Here is an 18670-nt window from a genome sequence, read left to right as displayed (position 1 = left end):
AAATACTACAATGAGCAGTGTAACTACAAAGAAACATCAGTAGAAAACAGGCTTCACTTCTGCTCAAGAAAATAAACTTTATTTGCCTGCCTTGTCTAAGAAAATTTCAAAGGTTCCACACAGGCATCAGTGCCTGAGCACAACATTCATTGTGGCATTGATTGGAAAACAGCTGTCAGAGCAGACGTGATGGTTGGAGTTTCACTGATATGTCTCAATAGCAACACTACATATTGTAGTTTTCAAGGCAATCGTGTCTGTTATATGTCATATAAAAGGATCTTTGGTAATTCTGTTTCATGATATTTAGATTATTGAGGGATAAATACAAATAAATCATGAGAACCAAACTGTAAAATATTAAAAGCACAAAATTAAAAGCATTTTTGATAGCCCAGTTATCAGACGTGTTAGGTGTATGTATAGCAGCCAATCTATATTTGAAACCCTTGTAGGTTACATTCCCATAATACATATATGTCATAAACAACAGTGAAAGGGCATGACACACCAACAGTGATTACCTCACACAACCAATGAGACATTTAACTCAGCTGGTTTCATCTGAATTCTTAAATATGATACTTTGCCACTTAGAATGTTTTTGACAATTTCCTGGTGTATAGTGCAAAGACAACAAACACCCTAAAATAAAGTCAGTATTCTATCACTGAAAATTTTCAAGCACGCAAAAGTGGAAAATGTTTCACTCCAAGGGGTGTATGGTAATATATTTCCCCTTACCTTGTATCAAAAATTAGATTAAAATGATTGAGTTGTATAATTCACAATATATTATGAAATGGCCTGTTATTTTTAATGAGTCTCGTGTTATAAAAACATATAATACTACTAGTTTCAGAAAAAATACAATATATAAATACCCTTATCATAGATATCAGTCCTTGGAACCAATCTTTCTATACATGTATTTAGTTTGCATAAGGATGTTCGGCAATGGCAATATTTCTCTGAAGATTGTTCTGTGAAATTTGCTCAGCCTTCATGCTTCAACTCACTGAATGTTGAATAGCGGATCCATTTTGCCTCTAGCAGCTGTCTAATTGAACCACCTGTAAATTGAAATAAGCAAACCTTTTCTATGTTATAGTGTTAGGTTTTTGACTCCAGTACAATTACTATTCAATGCATACCAGGCCTTAGAAGATTCATCTCATTATCTAAAAGCTATTTCAGAGAGCTGTGCCAAAATCCCAATGCAACATATCAAGGATGAGGAAGATATAAACCCTTTGAAAAGTGCAAAGCATGTCCCAGCATGAAGTTAAGCTCCTGCTAATTTATTTGGTACCTTTTTAAAAAAAATTCAATACTGATATTTTTTCATTAAGAACTTTATCATCCCAAGTCACAGTCCAAATGTTGTGTGTTGTTTTTCTCACAGGTTAATTAACAGTTCAGTGAAATAAAAAAAAATACCCAGTCAAGATGCTCATTACATCACAAGCATATTCCTCCTAATGGCAGAAAATTTTAAGAAGTAAAATCAATTATAAACGTTTCTACAAGATCTAGTTGTACGTGTTTAGAAAAGGGGTATTGTTATATTAAACTAGCAGAATATGGACAAATTGTATTTGGACATTTAATAGCCACAAAGGAATACCTCAAGACAACATTTGAAGATTGTTTTTTCATTGTGGTGTGCTAGTCCCAAGCTGTTTTTTCCCCAAATTTAATGTTTCTATTACAATTAATTACAACTAAATCTAAAAATAAATACCCCCCATGTTTGGTCTTGAAATTGTGTATATGTTCATAAAAATAGATAAATAAAGAGATCTGACTGGAACTACAAGATGAATTTAGCTCTGGGACATATATGAACCTGTATTATTAAAATCTGGAACAGTCTAAGGTTACACAAGATTATAGTGGGTCATTATGAGATCTGAAAGAGAAAAATAATGCATTCTGATTTATATGAGCCTCAAAGTCTTTGCCTTCAGTGTCAACTACCTCACACATTACTACTTCTAATACTTGGTTAGTGCATTTAGATTAAAATGTCTTAAATGTTCCAATGGAAGAATGCCATACTTATTCAACATTATCATCTTTAAGGTATTTAACAGCCAGTATCTAATTCAGTTTTCTTTAATGCTGAAAGTGAAAGACTTAATTCTGCGGGTGTAATGCCAAGTTTGTTTCAAAAATAAAATATCATGGGGTAATAGATGAACCTTTTAGATTTGCCTTTGTGCTTACACTCATGGCTTAGATACTGTATGACTCAGAATTCTTACAGCAGAAGTTTATCTATGCTGGAGTTTGTACTCCTTTTTTTTAAATGAATAATCCATTTTTAACAAAATGCACACCGTTAATCCATCTATACTTCTTGGAAATTATGTACAAACCCTATTTTGGTTGCTTTTGATTACACATTAAAACAAATTACCTAGTCACTAAAAAAGTGGTTATGATAGCAATAAATACAAAATAGGAATCTGAGCATTATACTTCATGTGTGGGATTTTACCCATTTAAAAAAAATGTACATCAGACATACATTTAAAAATCATTTAAAGGAATAACTTTGATTAAAATATTTATTTTCCCAATTTTCTTAGTAGACATAAATATATTTATATATACTTTTTTTCAAAATAGCTGTTTTTATATAAATAAAGTCTTCATTGGGAAATAAAGTGTCCTCAACAATGCTGCTTTTGTCAACGGCAACCACAGCCCTCCACAACCATGTCCTGGTAGTTCTTTAATATAACTTTTTCATATTCATCAAGGTAGAGCAGAGAAATTGCGCTGAGTTCTGTAGGCACACAGCAGGCCTTGGGAATGTTTGTGTTAACTGAGTTGACTAAAGTTTGCACAATAGCATGATTTGTGGAGTTTAGGTGGTCTGCTAAAGGAAAAGGGCATTCTCCTTGGCAGTAAAAGGCATGATACCCTGGTGGGGCAACTATCCAGTCATTCCACCCAACATCACTGAAGTCCACGTATAGCTCATGTCTTTTGCAGCTGGCTTTAGGCCTCTTCTTCTGTCTTGGCTTGGTTTGCCGTTTCTCCCTTTTATGGAGAACGTGTCCCTTGCCATCATGGCTAAATGTCACTAATAAAGGCCTCATCTGAGGCCATGTTTCCTCATCCTCATGCAAAGACCTGCTGATCCTCACATGCCTCTTTGCTTCCCCCCCTTCATTGTCCAAATGGACAATTTCCACCATAAAACCATGGTTGGTAAGCCCTTCCATGGTCCATCGCATTATAGCAGGGCTCACATCAAAGCTCTCCCATTTGCTCTGGCTGTGTTGCACTAATCTAGTATCCAAAAGTCTTATTATAGGTTCCTTTGAGGAAAAGGCTGGTTTGAGAACTTCATAAATGTTAATGCGATGGTAACCACCACTGCTGTCTGTAATGGCACCTAGGACTTGATCTCGAAAAATCCTCAGTTCTGCAGCAGAGACTATTTCCTCCCCAGGAATGGATGTCAGGTTGAAGAAGAATTTCTGTGTTGTTTTTCCACCGATGCTCAAAAGTGCCTCCAAGGATTCTGGTCAAGAAAGAACATACCGTTATTTTGTTATAGTGCTGTTATTATGCTTCTGAATACTTTAAGGACATTTATACAAAAAAAAAGAGACTGTAGCAACATCAAAATCTATCATTTTTTGTTGATACCTATGGAAATTTTTGTATTTATCTTTTATCATAATATCATGATCAGTTCATCATACAATCAGTTCTTTTAAAACATTAATTTACTTTAAACAACTGCATATGGGTTTACAAATCATACAGATCTATTACGTGTATTGTTCTGAAAACTAATTTTAAACTTTTAAGAATCCTACCAATGTAGCTGTTACTACAACCTTAAGTACCATTGGTAAATTCACTTAAATGATAGAAAAATCACTCAATGTTTGCTCTAAATAAGGGTAAAACTAGAATGTGTTGCAACTGTGAATTGAGTTGCAAACCTGGACCTACACCTAGCAAGAAGTGACAAATGCAAAATTAAATAACTTAACTCTGAACTTTGCAAACTTTTGAAGAGTGTAATTGATTTTAGATTGCAGTTGTCATTCTTTCTACATATAGCAATATAGATACTACATTGCCTGTCTTTTGGAAAAGTTTCACCTTGAGGAAAACCTGAAAATGGCAAAAATTATACTTCATACAACCTGCATAATCAAGTTTTAAATCATAAGACTTTAAGATAGACCACCTTATTAGATTTAACAAAAGTACTGTTCAATCTCTTCTCATAGTCAACAACGAATGGACATTCATTTTAATTTTAGATTATTCGCTAGGAAGAGTATAAAGACTCGTTCTCTAAAACAATCCAGAAACATGAAACATGGTGTAACCTACTAAGAGTTCATGTCAGTTTTAAAAGGCATAAAACCCCTACTCAAAACATACATAGAGGTTGACAGGTCCTAACTGAAAAGAGGTTTTATGAAGTTTGCTATCTGCAATGATAGCAAAGCAAAGATAATTCCAAATACTGAAAACAACAGCCATTTAAGGACTAACTACAATCATTTTCTTACAATTTCTAAATACCCTCATGTAGGGCACTCAGCGGCACCTCAGTGGTGACTTGGCACCTAAACATTTACTAAACTGTGATTATCTTTATGGCTAATTCTGCCCAGCAAACTTTGTATAAGCAGTCTTATTTCTCATTGATAACATATTTTTAATATAGAACTTACTCTGCTGTCACATATATTTTAGAAATGAAAATTTGTTGGCCTTATATGTTTAGAGCTTTATGATGGTGTGATAAATACTTTATCAATTTAATGCACAAAGTCATATTCAGATTTCTTGTCCATTACTTTATTGTACATAAATAAGGCACAGCAGAGGAGGAACATAGCTGAAATACAGATTTAAAACCTCTTACGGTTAAGAGTTAGTCCATACCAGAGTCACAGTGCCCCATTGAGCCAGAGCTTATCCTAGTTTCTGTAGCATTAAGTGGAATAACTAAGTGGAACAATCATCAATGCTGGTTCCTATTTATACAGATGGGTAGACTAGAGCAACTGAGGTAAAATGCCATCCTCAATGTACAACAGCAGTGTCAATGTGGAAGGACTTGAACCTAAAACCTGCCAATTAACTGTTTGGGATAGATTATACATTTTAATGTTTAAAACTGATGCTTTCCATTTGAATTGATCAGTGAATTCTCTTTTATAGTTTCTACATCAGTTGGTGACAAAATGTCTCAAAAAAGGAAAATTGGGGATGACTTAGTCATCCTTTTTTGTGTCCGTTAATAGTGCATATTTCACTTTGGCCCAAATTCCTTGATAACTCATACCTCTGCTAAATACGTTTTGTGATTCAATAACCCAAGGCCTTACTGTTATCATCTTGCTACTTTTTTCAGACCATAGGTAAGTGTGAGAGTCAAATACACTGGAATGGCAAGGTGCTTCATTAACTTCTATTCATTAACTTATTCTAGAGCAAAACTGTAGTTGTGTGTCTTTAAAAAAGTGGCAAATTGCCACAACAGGTTTGTTGTTCCCTGCCAAGTACATGTCCTTCTAAGACCATTAACACTGCTCTTGGCTGTAGAGAGCACTGCCATGACTAACATCTGGTATTTAAATATTTATGATAAATTACATGCAGAAATGAAGATATTTCAAAAGAGGTGGCTGTGTATCACCAATGACTGAATAAAAGAAGCACCTGCCACACAAAGGTATGGTCTAGAAAAGAACTAACAAAAACAAACATTATGTATTTATGTACACATTTAAAATAAATAATTGGTTCTGTGGTCTCAATCCATTGTGTTCCGTTGGCTTCTGTTAAAAGTTTTGTCACATTTATAAAGAAAAATCTGAAATTGTCAAACAAATGCAGCATTAATGTACTGAAATCAAATCAAAGGAAAACTAAGCTGTGTACGCACAATGAGTGAACAACACTCCGGGTACACTGTTGCCTGACCTGAACATTTGATACTCAACAAACCGTTCGTGTAGGAGAAAATTGTTTTCAGAACCTGTACAGAAACAACATTAATAATTCAAGTACCTGTTAGAAGCAAGGCTGAGAACCACCCATCGGCTGGTACCAGTCTTATGCAATATGTGAAGAGGTCAGACAGTCAATGTTAAATGTTAAAATATTGGTGCAAGTAATCTATTTCCTTTGACATTGCTTACTTAAAGTGTGCAAAGTAGCATTGAGATGCCCATTCATTAGTAACCATGATTAAAAAGAATGCATCTGTTAAAGGTTTATGTCATTTTACTATGGAACTAAATAGTTTCCTATAAAACATTATATATCTTTTAGATCAACTTTTCTTTAGAAACGTGCTTTATCAGATAACCTCTTGAATCTAAAAATGTAAAACCTTTAAAATGTCCTTCCACATTTTCTTCTATGCTAAATTACCGATTTTAAATTACTAGAATACATGAAAGGCTAGATACATACAATGAGTATGTATTATCAATCTTTTTACACTAAGACAAATCAAGGGTTGATATTTGTATCGAGATATCTAACTCCATCGTTACTTTTAGCACTCGCTGAAACCAACCGTACATTGCAAACTGTCCATGAATATTTACAAATTTGGATATCACAAGTTACATACCAGTTTTCGGTCATTTACAATGTTCAATTTAAGTAAGCAGAGGCTACAAAAGAACATTTCCAGTGAGCGAAAGTAATGTCATACCTGTTGAAGACGAAGCTTGGCATTAAACAGTTTTAAATCGACACATACAGAAATTTCATATAACCCGTTCTGTTTAAAGTGCTTTCGAAATCACCCAAAGTAAATGAAATGTGTTTAAGATAATGTGACATCCATTACCCTAGGTACCTCCTGTTTAAGACAAAAAAAGAACTCTTCTTCGGGGAGAAACTCTTACCTTCATGGTGAAAACTCCTAATTGTATTCGCTCTGCTGGCAGACCTTTCCGAATACTGGCCCAGCACTGATCTGGAGCGGTTGGGGTCCTGATCTCCATTCCCTGAATGCATGTGATAGAGGTCCACCATGTACTGCGGGACCACCGCAAGCTTGCTTGGAGTTGGTCTGCGCTTCAGTCCAAACATATTAAGGAGGCGAAGCTCGAATTCGTTAAGAACGTCCTCCGATTGCTGCGTGCTTTGCCGAGACGATTCGCTGAACTTCCTTCGGCCAACCTCCGGAATAAGTCCGACCGAACCTCCGAGCAACACCTGACAGAGCAGCAGCACCATGAGAGCACGGACCCCGGCGACCATGATCAATCTGTGCCGGAGAGAAAAAAGCGGTGTGTCAGTACCTGAGTGTTGTTATCACATGTACGGTATTGATAGTTTAAGTAAAAAATGTTTACCACAAGATATGGCCATGCGAACAGTAAAATGTTTTCTTTCCAGAGGAAGAATTTAAAGCAAGCATGTTAAAAGACATTATACTTTGATGTGAGGAACAAAAACAAATTTTGGAAATGATATTCCCGCTGGCCACGATAAATAAAATGGGAGACTGATAAGAACATAATAAAGGGGCATAGGTTAAACACGCAATAAGGGAGGGGGTATATAAAAGAACACAGTCGATTTAACTAAAAAGATAAAACGGTTTTAAAAAAATCAAAGGAGATGAATGAGAAGGAGGAAAAGAAGGCAGACAAGAAGGCGCAACTGCGCAAAGATAAGACTCAAAAAATGAAAAGACAGGAATCGTCTTTATAAGCTTAAAAAAATGCAAGAATCATAAAAGAATATAGCGATCAAAAAGATAAATAGCTATGGCGAGTGAAGGGAAAGAACAATACTGAAAAGGAGTGTTACACGTGTGTAGTTGTTGAAGCTGTTTACGTGAAGGTGTTGTGTCTGGAATAGGATTAGATCATAGAGTTACTGAGAGACAGCCACACAGGTGTTAAATCTAACGTGCTTCCACTGGCCACCACAAATCAAAGGCGAAAAACAAAAAGCAAAAACAACTACCTTTAAGAAAGTGGTGATCGACTAAGAAGCACTCTCTGACACGTCCATTGAAACAGTTTCCACATGGAAAAAAACCCAGAAATATGCGTATATATCCCGAATGCACTCCTTTTTAAAACAGAAGCCAATGCCTTCTGGCTGGATCTTTCGTGGTCATAATCAGCGTCCTCTTTTGCCTGCCCTTTTCAACCTTCCTTATAGGTGTTTTCTTTACAAGTGCAGCTCTCAGGATAAAGTCCAGGTAAAATTAAACTCACGATTGATTAGGAAGTACACTGTTGATGGTGGTATCTTTACTTCTCCCCATTACGGATCCGATTCCCTGTGGACCAACCAAAGGTGTTTTTTAAGTCTGCAGTTACCTATAAGGAAGTGCTCTGTCCGATCGCTGGTTTTCCTGCTTTGTAGTCCGATATTTTCCACATTACTTAGTGTTATTCCACACAGCTATTCTGCAGAAAACAGAAAGCCTCCACAGTACAGCCCGCCTCTTCTTACACATATTCTCAGCAGCTGTGAAGTCGGCAGGCGAGAAAGAATCGAGTCAGATTACTGATACGAAAATATCACTTGAGATTAACCAGAAAAAACGTAAATACAAATAGGCAAAACCTAATTCCTTAAGGTGTCATCTTTGATAATCATTAAAACAACAGTAAAATTAAAGTTACGGGAGTTTTACGGTAGGGTATACTGCCGCTCATTACAAACTACAAAGATAACTTTCGGAGCGTCTCCCCGATTTAGCGTGCAATGGTTCAGTACAATTGATAGAAGCTTTTTTTTATGCGTCCTTTTGTTGCTCAGTGATGTCACTACCACAAGCCTGTCAATCATGCACCAAAGGCACCTCCTGTACTTGTTGGAGTAAATTCTAGTCCTGAAGCTCTACATAAGGTTAAAGAAGTTCTGTATCTGCGAACGGATTTTTAATCTGCTGAATTTTGTCAGTTTAGGAAGTTTTTAAGGCTTGTTATCAAGCAAGACTTTGAAACTGACAAAGACTATGGATATCCCTTCTAGATCCAAATAAACTATGCAACTTCTAAGTTTTTATTAAAAAGTTCAAAATCCTAATCACTTGCGAGGTTACACATGGATAATTACCACTTGAGTAAAGCAACTTTACTTTAAATTATAAATACAATATAAAAAATGAAAATGGCAATATCAATTCAAATCAGAGAAAATTACACATTGTAATTATATTGCATAAACTGTACTAGATTAAATGTTTCCTAGAATATTCTTAAAGCTATTTTTAATATCACAAAAAAGCCTATGTATGTTAACTGTAAAGCCAATGTTTAGTGTATAAATATATAAATTCAGTTGTTCTTTTCCAGACCACAACATTTCTTTACCGAGAGAAAAGGTCCTTCGAAACTAAGCACAAATTCGATCAAAACATGGCACAGCAAAACTGCAAAATTATCTTTTATTAAGTAACAAAAGAAAAACATCTGGGTTATAAGAAATCATAACATTAATTTACAGTGGACGAAATAGACTCTTTCCTCGTGGGTGATACGACTGAACATTTACGAAACGGTGTTAAGACTGAGAAATGTTTTTTTTTTTCTCTGTTGTGTGGTTGTCCCCTGTAAAGAACCATTCGTTATGTTGCGGATTTGTTTTTCGTTTCTGTAAAGTGTTAAAAACTCAACAAAGTTAACATATATAGACGTTTGCAACGCTGTTTACAGGGAGTTCAAAATTGTAAGAATCTGAAAGGAAATGTCAAAATTAGATACAGTGCGCCAACTTGTGGAGAGATTTAAAAAGTGTGATCACATGTGTATTAAACAAAGATTCATTGTATATTTTTCTCAGATAAAAAGTAAAATAATTTGAGTCTCGCATTACACAAATCGGATTATCCTCGGAACTGCTACTGCTTCGCCCCCCGATCCTCCCCCCCACCATGGACGTGTAGAATACCGGTAGTTAGCAAAAGCTTGTTAAAACTGAACAAGGAAAGCACATGCATGCATACCTTTACATATTTAAATTACTGCAGTCACAGAAACATCAAGAGGAATAACAACGATGTATTAGAGCTTTAAAGTTTATTGACTTTGAATTCAAATTCTTTAAAACTGACCAAATAACGAATGTATTAGCAAACTGTAATAAAATACAGTAAACATACCTCAAGAGCACCCATACTTATTTAAGTAAAGGGTTTTAAGAATGGATAAGAGCAATACAGACAGGTAATACACACTTAACGAAAACGCGCAGAATAAAGACAGGCTGTGAAGTTAATTCAGCTGCTTTACCTACGTTGAGGAAACTGTGAACCAGTGGACCAGATTCGGCACATTTAATCAAGATCTTCTCTTAGAGAAATGGGAAGATCTCCTCTCCTTTCCTTTCAGTCACAAATGAATAAAAAGTAGCATTGGGGCAAAACATAGGCCTACCTAATGGCAGAACTAATTATTTTCAGGGAGATACAATTTGACTGTTAAGATGAAAACCATCTGACTGCTTAGTTCGCATTTAAAGGATTCAAATTTTGAAACCTATTTTTTTTAATTAGGTTTTGTGACCTAGCCAGTCACCATCAACTACTAAAAACAACTTCTGACGCCGGTATTACTTCACTTTTTATGTCACTTTATTCAGCACCTCTTTTAAATGGAAGCAGAGAAAAAAAAAATATAAATGTAGTTATGTTTTGGTCTGTAATCATATCTACTTTACAATTCAGAAAAACGATTTACAGAGGCTGTTAAGATAAGATTAAATTGTCAATTGCTAATTTAAAACTTTTATCAGGTAAAATAAGATATTCAGACCCAATAGTTTGATTTCGGGAGTTCTTGATTATTACAATATTAATAAAAATAATCAATCTTGATCGATCCCGTTTTATCCGTGATAAACGCTAACCATGCGATATTCTGTATTTAGAAGTAGGTTAACTTGTTAAAAATTGTTAATCTAAATTCAAAACGTTACATTGTATGAATTACCTGCATCCACACTCATCCACTATCATATCTTCGTAATGCCTTAATACAACATTGTCGTTGTTATCATAGTACAGCATTGAAATAGGAGACAATTTAATAGGAACACAGCAAGGTTGAGGGGTACCATTTGGGTCGAAGGAATGGAGTAGAGTTTGTAAAATTGCGTGGTTAGTACCATTAAGACTTTCACTTAAGGGAAATGGGCATTCTCCATGACAATAATTAGCCATGTACCCCTGAGGAGCAATTATCCAATCTTGCCAACCTACATCCTTGAAATCAATGTACAGTCGCCTTGGTTTACAAATGTTGCTAGGAGTTACAGGCAGATAATAGGCACTTCTTTTTATTCTAGATCTGCACTGATGGGGGTTCAAAGAAACAACGATCAGTGACGTGTAAAACTGAGGTAGAGTTCCAATAAAATTATGCCCAATGTCATTTCCTGAATTCGGCAATTTAAAAGGGTCCATGCCGTTACTTGGATCACTGGGATGAATAGCAAGAACAAGCCCATAGTTTTTATCGGGTTTTCTCCAGGCCTCTGCGACAGCCGTCAAGTCCAACGTGATGGATCCAGGAACAAGTTGAAAAGTCTGTGACAGCAGCAGCTTCCGATTGGATTTGCGCGACATTCCTTTCAATGCTGTCTTCTGAACTTTGTATAGTGAGATAATGAATATGGGTGGATTTATCGAGAATCGACGTAAATTCTGGTTGAATTTTATTTCCAGCTGAGCCAACGTGAGCTTCTCAACCTCTTCAAGCACAGAAACATTGAAGTAAATGTGCTTTTCTACACACGTTGAACACTGGCGGCTTGATCCAGAAATTACTCTACCTACAAAAAAACAACAACAACGTTTATCAGCGTAAATTGCAGCAAAACATACAATTATCAAAGTCATGTTAAAATGATTAATGAAATTCCTCAAAAGACTCTTACATAGATAGGGTAATAAATATGAACATATCAAAATTAAACAACTATTTAACGTTTTTTGAAACAATAACGTCGATCTTTTAAATAAGGAATGACGAAAATAGTAAACATAATACAGTGCAGGTTATACGACATTCACATTGCAACAAGAAGTGAGAAAATACCTTGGTCCTGAATAAATCGCACGATATTTCCACGGACATCGAATTCTGATATCCTGCAGGAATCATTTTCTGCTTCAAGGGATGGCTTGGAGCTCGTCTTTGTCTTGAACATTTTCCATAATAAGGAAGGTACTGCTAAATTGTCTGAAGGCTTTGGGCGGCTAGAAAGACCCAATGAATTCAGAAACCACTTTTCTTGTTTTCTCAAATCTTCAGACTTGCCTCCGTAGCAAAAACCAAGAAAGAACGTAAGAACTATAGCTTTTAAAATTACAACGTACATACTGTATTTCTTAAGGTTTCTTTAAACCGAATGAGGTTATGAAAAAAAAACAGAGTTAACTGTTTCACCCATGTGTTCCCGATAAAAACTAAGTCAAACCAACGGCGTTTGCAGGAGATTGATTAAGAGGTGTTAATTGCAGGATAAAATCTTGTGTTCTATTGGCTATATTCAATTGTCAATCAGTAGTCCTACAATGTACAACGGGAGAACGCACACCTCGGGGTTTACAAAAAGCTGTGAACATGCAAGTGGAATCTAATTAACCCCCCCTTTGTGCTAGTGGAGCACTTTTGTTCTCAACTGAAACTCCAGCGGGAGTTTTTTTCAGTAACAAGATAATGTAAAATACTGTGGGAATGGCCGTGTTTTTGTAAGGTTGTAGGCCTAATACCCGAACAAACCCGCTACTAGCCACATCAAGTTCCGGTAAGATGTAGCTCCGGATAAAGCAATAGGGTGTGTAAAATAGCGCTTTGGACCACGGAATCTAGTTCATGTGACAATGGGTCATATTTAAATAATTACAGGCTAAAAATGGTTGGTTTGAAATTTCCCTGCTTTGAAAAGTCGAGGTCTTAACTCTCTTCCTCCTGCTATTGCTGAATGTGTCGACACAGTAAAAACCATATATTCTATAATTCTTAATTATGCATAAAACTCATGTTTCCATATTCACGTTCATCAAATACTAGCCTTTTATTTTTAAAAGTCAAACCCCAACGTAGGAGGGATGTACTATTTGGGTACGTTGGGTACAAAGAGTTTTAGATTCGCACTGTTGATTGCAATTTGTATGCTTATCCTTCATCTTGTAAGCGTAGTAATGCTAATTGTTAATCTTCATGTTTATGCAACAGATGTATTAACATTTACATGTTTCATAGCTTTAGGAATACCAATTATACGGAGTTTGTCGTCGTAGGTCATCTTTAAATTGTAGACTTAATTTAATAAACACTGCATATTAATAGGGTTTTTATTCTGCTTAGGTTGATAAATGAAATGGTCGGGGAAATTTGTCGTTTAAGTTACAGGTGTGTCTGGGGAAGGTGTTAACGTTTTAAGTGAGTAGTTCCTTATTTATAAATAGGAGGTCTATCATATGCTTATTAAATATCCTCTATTTTTTAAACTTGTATGCTTCAAGATGTCAACAGTTGACAACTTAAAAAGCCTCTTTTTAAGAACTTTATGTAAATTTATTTCTCCTCCTGGTATTTTAAATGTGTTTAATTTATCCATTTGTGTCCCTGCTTACCTAACTTGGATTTATCTGTGGGACAAATTTGTTCTGAGCCACCAATTCTTTATTAATTTCAAATCATTCCTGTCCCAATGCACTTTTTATGCTGCTTTATATTTGATGCTACATAATGTTGTTTATAAAACCTTTGACAACAGTAGTAAGGCTTATAGATCTATTGCTCCACTCACAGAGCTGTTTTTAGTGAGTTACATTAATCAGATTTGCTGCACTTTTATATTGATGCTGACATATATTTTAAAAATTAATGTAGACCAGCAGCTACAAAATGCCACCTCTCCATGTGCAATGCTTGTGTTTCTGTTGAGGGTGAAATAACCAGCACATCCATTTTTAATGTGATTTTCTTATTTTTCTTATACCATTATTCAAATATTATTCCTTCAAAACTAATTGATATTAGATGTTGGTCTAATTGAGTCAAGTCTGCATCTAATATACAGTACATATGACACAAACAGGACAAATGTCAAAATCTGAAAGTTCTCAGCATGCCTTGCAAAGCTTTTAAGTGCAGGAAAAAAAAAGATGCTTGATTTTTTTTCCATGCTGCTTGAACTATCAGCATAGCAGCAGATAAGATCAGTTATGTGTGCTGGGGTAGAATTTTACATTAACGGGGTCATATAATCAATGCTTGTGTTGACAATAATAAATTTGAGGAGCACGTTTTCACAAAATCAAACTGTTGCACGAATGTAATACACAGATGTAAAGAAAATAAGGATGGTAAGTTAAACTACTTTTAAAGATGCAGTGAAAAGAAAGGTCTTTATGCAAGTTTTAAAATTTTCAGCATTCACCAGGCCTCAAAAGAAACGTAGCTATGCATTTCACAGACATGGTGCTGCACACAAGAAGGCACTATTAAGCATTATCCAGAGGCTTGCTTATTCTAGTAAAACACTTGGACAACACTTTGGAAGTAAGTCCTTTAAGATAGGTTTGAGGTAGATTAAAGCCTTATATGTGAAAAGATGAACATTGCTATAAAATTGTGTGCGTAAAAAAGTCATGTAGGCTTTGTAATTGGTTTCAATATATTTACACATTTCTGAGTTTCAGGAGTATCATTGTTCAGGGGTGTTTCCTGAAATGTAACCTCTGCAGGACGAAAAAACACTCATTTTTGGGAGTGTCTGCTATTCTGTCGTTATCCTTGTGAATTGATCAATTTGTAAGAGCCGTTACTCAGAAGCACTGGCCTACAAGCTGAGGTGTGGTTATGTTCTTTCTGTAGAATTTCCTGGAGACGTTATCTTTGAAGTAGGTGATTTGACACTGGTGATTGATTGGGCGGGGGGGAGTTAAAAGTGGGCAATAATGGTTACTGTCTTTACATACACCGATTATCACATTAATTATCATAGTTCAGTGCTAATAGCCCGTAACCTTCCTTAGTTTTCATTCACCACTGCTTACAAAATGCTTAATTATTTTGTCTGCCTTAATTATCATTTTGTCATACTATTGGGGAGAGAACATTACTTCAATGCTTTCTGCAAGGAATTGCACATTTACACCTACTGCACAACTGGGAATATACTGTACAAGAGTGCTGAATTATTTTATTTTGGGTCTAGAATTTGATGGAAATTACCCACTTCAGATGGGATGTTATTCATACCTACAGTACCACCCAGAATAATTCAAGATTAATTTAATATAACAATCTGCTTGATTGTTCCTAAATCTTTTTAGGGTTGCTAGTAGTGCTATTTTTTTTTACTAAATATATTATTCAAACCTAAAATAAAATCTCAGTTATATCATCCTTGTTTAAGAGAAAGGAAGGAAAGCATTTTTGATCATATAAAAAGTCGAATTGGTAAAATAGTGTTACACTGTTGGAAATACATTTTCAGTTTTAGAACAAAAACTGTTCTCAACATTTGCAAAAGATTGTATCAGTAGTATTTTATTTTTTTATAGTCCACAATTAATTTGTATGTATAATATCAATTCAAAAGAGCTATTCAACGGTTGTGAAAAAAGCTTCTTGTTTGGGATTTATTGTTTTTGTGTTTGCGAAATAGGTTCCATACAGTTTTAGTTTCAAAAGAGATGGTATATGGACTTTGAGTAAAAAAATTTCCATGAAGACATCTTAATTGGGTAAAGTAAGCAATATTATTTTACCACATGAAATATTCTACAAACTGATAAAATAGACTAAATTGTTTCAATTCTGATACTATTATAAAGGCTTTCATTTTTAAAGTATCACAGGAGTATGTGACAGAGGACATGATTTTAAGCTTCCCACTTACTCAATCCTTTTGGCTGGAAAAGAACAAAAGACATTATGCTTTGAATTCTTCGAAAATTGATAATTCTCTTGGGTTCAAGACTGATATTAGATTTGTTTCTACATTTTTATGGAGAATATCTGGTGAAGACCATGTATTATGTCACAGTGCATCTAATGGTGAAGAATACACATTACATTCCGGCATCATTCATGAAATAAGTCTTTCTTTCCACCAAAGGTAGGTTTTTAAACCTTGCCTTGCACTGCTTCCACTCAGAGCTGCACTTTTGCTTGGATATTCAGAGAAATGCGTAAAGTTAAAATTCACTATGCAAGATCATTTTTAGCTTAGGGTTGTGGTTTCAAAACGTGCAACAATAAAACCCACAGGGCAGTCTGTTGCATGAACCTTGCTGATCATTGCAGTAAGGATGAAGGTCCAAACATCCCGGTTCTAGTAAGTGTTAAACTGAATCATCCATATTGAAACTAAAGAAAGAACATTTTATTGATATGGCAATTGGAAAATTTACAGAAATATCGGCTCAACTTTGTTTTTATGCGGAGAGAGCCAAGAGCCACTTGCTATGTTTTCTGGGTACTGTAGGTTTTCCTTTCAATTTGTTAGCTTGATACTTTTGCAATTTGCATGTGTTTCTGTGCAAGATAATTCTGCTGGGGGAAGTATTACAGGAATGTATGTGTTAGGATCCTATGAGAGGCATTTCATTAGCCCAAAGCATGGATTGATTCTGGAGTTTAGTCAGAAAATAGGATTTAAAACATGGCCAAATGAAGTAATGTAAAGTTACATGCAGACCTTTAGTTTGACTTGCTTATTTTGTGCATCCACCCTTTTATTTAATGCAAGTATTAACTCCAGTTGTTTCATTTTTATTTTCTAGTATTATTTTGGCTGCAACAGAACACCTTTGAAAGATCTTATTTCTTTGAATCAACATGGCTAAATAATGGTATACTTAAATTAATGGTGTGGGATAATGTTTATTACACCTTTTTCTTGTGGAAAAAAAAACGTGTTAATATAAGTTACAGAAACGTAATGTTAAGTATTTAGACTGTTAAAGGAATTAAAGCAGAAAAAAAACATTGAAAAAAAGCTACAAGTGAAATCTTACATCATCTTTACTTTAATCCAGTTAATTAAAACTCAAGCACAAGGTTAAAATTAGACTAAAAAGGGGGATATTTTGAGACCAGGCATTTATCTTTATTAAAGGCTTAAGATCTCAAATTGCTTTTTAACTGCACACCAACGCAGATCTTACATGCCAAAATGCAGAGTAGATGCTTGAATAAATGCAAAAACCATAATTACATATGTACCTCAAGATGCTGAAGTCAAAACTTCCAGGACTACAGTTTAACCTTTAGTTGGGTGCAGGTGGAAAATCAATTCAAGTTTAAATAACAGTATTGCATTTTCATATTTAAATATGCATTTGTGTCCCAGCCATATAATATTGAGTATCCTCAAATACTTCAGCCTGTGGCCATATTATAAGGGTCAGTTGTATTTGCAACACCCCAGAAAGACCACCAATGTCAACTTAACATATGTACCTTTTTGTTTTGGCCTGCTCCATATTTGATGTCCAAAGATATAGTTTTGTATATGGTGTAATTATATGGAGATATGTAGCATATAAAATATGTAAAAAAGTTGAAATATAACATGTTTTACTGATGCTGTAGCAATGCGTTTCATTGTAGGTCTTGAGAAAGATGCATTATAAATGTATTAACATCTTATGTTGCTCATGTAAAGGTGAAATGGGATAAACTAATTTCACGTGGTCATTTCCAAAATTTTCTAAAGGGCAATTTGCTCCCAATTTCTAAAAAAATCTTAAAAATATGTAGGTTCAGATAAAGTATATACAGAAAATATTTTCCCTTATATGTATTTACCCAAAAGTTATTTGAGGTGAAGTTTATAGATTTTTGCTCCAGACCTACAATCCACTCCTGGTATTGACAATTTTAAAACTGTGGCTAAGGATCTGCGCCTGTGGCTCAAATCCTGCGGCCGGCCGAGAAAACCTACTCTGTTGGGCCCCTGAGCAAGGACCAAAGCAGACTGCTAACTGGTTTCTTTGGCAGTTTTTGCTGATATTACCTTCTTTACCCATGAAAGTGTTCCATTTGAACATTAAAGTTTGAATTAAAAATATTCACTTTTAAAAAAGTGAATATGATGTGTAATTCAACAAAATGAAACATAAATGAAAGGGGTGAATACTTTTGCAAGGCACCATATATATAAGATGATATTTGTTGTACACCTTGTTCCTGTATTTGTTTTTGTGTTAATGTGCTTTACAAATTCATGTCATTAATCTCTTAAACTTATGATTGGCTGCTTTTGCGCCTTAGTCTATTACAATTGTAGTAGTAGCAAGTGTTGCAATAGAAATAAGAAATGGTCTGTTTATTTTGCAAATATATATAGTATATATACTATTGTTTATACTATATAAATAGGCCAATGCATGTGTTGTGTGAACACCGTTGAAATGCTCATGAAAATGCAAACAATAAATATTTTTCTAGTCTTCATTTCACTGTTCAATTTGTAATATTCTATACCTATGTTGGCAATAGATTTACATTTTACAGTGTGTCAGTTTGTGATGCAGTAATTAAAATATCTGTTAAATGTTAAATTGATTCAGTGGTAGTGGATATGAAAATGAAAAATATCAAAGCTCATACTAAAGACATTTGCGGGCTACACAGGAAAGTAATCTAGCTCGCAGTGGCATGTTTTCATTGCA

At 34.9% G+C, this 18670-nt stretch overlaps 2 protein-coding genes across 4 annotated transcripts; both read right to left on the bottom strand.

The window, feature by feature from the left end:
• Nucleotides 1–266: 266 nt before the first annotated feature.
• On the bottom strand, nt 267–8726 carry bmp2a (bone morphogenetic protein 2a). Of its 3 annotated transcripts, none has more exons than XM_015349511.2 (3): nt 7984–8726; nt 6912–7276; nt 267–3538 (listed from the first exon to the last, which is right to left on the bottom strand). In XM_015349511.2, exons 2-3 carry the CDS (start codon nt 7267–7269, stop codon nt 2697–2699), a joined length of 1200 nt encoding a protein of 399 aa, XP_015204997.1. In that variant the 5' UTR covers nt 7270–7276; nt 7984–8726; the 3' UTR covers nt 267–2696. The 3 variants fall into 3 exon arrangements, with proteins under 3 accessions (XP_015204997.1, XP_006625996.2, XP_015205003.1); XM_006625933.3 differs by having other exon boundaries at nt 8241–8726; XM_015349517.2 differs by having other exon boundaries at nt 8346–8726.
• Nucleotides 8727–9939: 1213 nt separating this feature from the next.
• On the bottom strand, nt 9940–12816 carry gdf3 (growth differentiation factor 3). Its single transcript, XM_006625934.3, has 2 exons — nt 12072–12816; nt 9940–11805 (listed from the first exon to the last, which is right to left on the bottom strand). The coding sequence occupies exons 1-2, from the start codon at nt 12352–12354 to the stop codon at nt 10961–10963; spliced, it is 1128 nt and encodes a 375-aa protein (XP_006625997.1). The 5' UTR covers nt 12355–12816; the 3' UTR covers nt 9940–10960.
• Between the last annotated feature and the right edge of the window lie 5854 nt (nt 12817–18670).

Source organism: Lepisosteus oculatus, chromosome 2 (assembly GCF_040954835.1).
Source record: "Lepisosteus oculatus isolate fLepOcu1 chromosome 2, fLepOcu1.hap2, whole genome shotgun sequence".
NCBI lineage: Eukaryota > Metazoa > Chordata > Actinopteri > Semionotiformes > Lepisosteidae > Lepisosteus > Lepisosteus oculatus.
The sequence above is the reverse complement of the archived record's forward strand: the minus strand, read 5'-3'. Positions and strand labels throughout refer to the sequence as shown.

Excerpts from the sequence above, each read along its gene's own strand:
- bmp2a (XM_006625933.3), bottom strand. The coding sequence starts at position 8,290 with ATGGGGAGAAGTAAAGATACCACCATCAACAGTGTACTTCCTAATCAA. Across the intron at positions 7,277-8,240 it reads AGTGTACTTCCTAATCAATC|ATTGATCATGGTCGCCGGGG; the intron begins GTGAGTTTAATT and ends TCTCCGGCACAG. Across the intron at positions 3,539-6,911 it reads TAGGAGTTTTCACCATGAAG|AATCCTTGGAGGCACTTTTG; the intron begins GTAAGAGTTTCT and ends TTTCTTGACCAG.
- gdf3 (XM_006625934.3), bottom strand. The coding sequence starts at position 12,354 with ATGTACGTTGTAATTTTAAAAGCTATAGTTCTTACGTTCTTTCTTGGT. Across the intron at positions 11,806-12,071 it reads GCGATTTATTCAGGACCAAG|GTAGAGTAATTTCTGGATCA; the intron begins GTATTTTCTCAC and ends GTTTTTTTGTAG.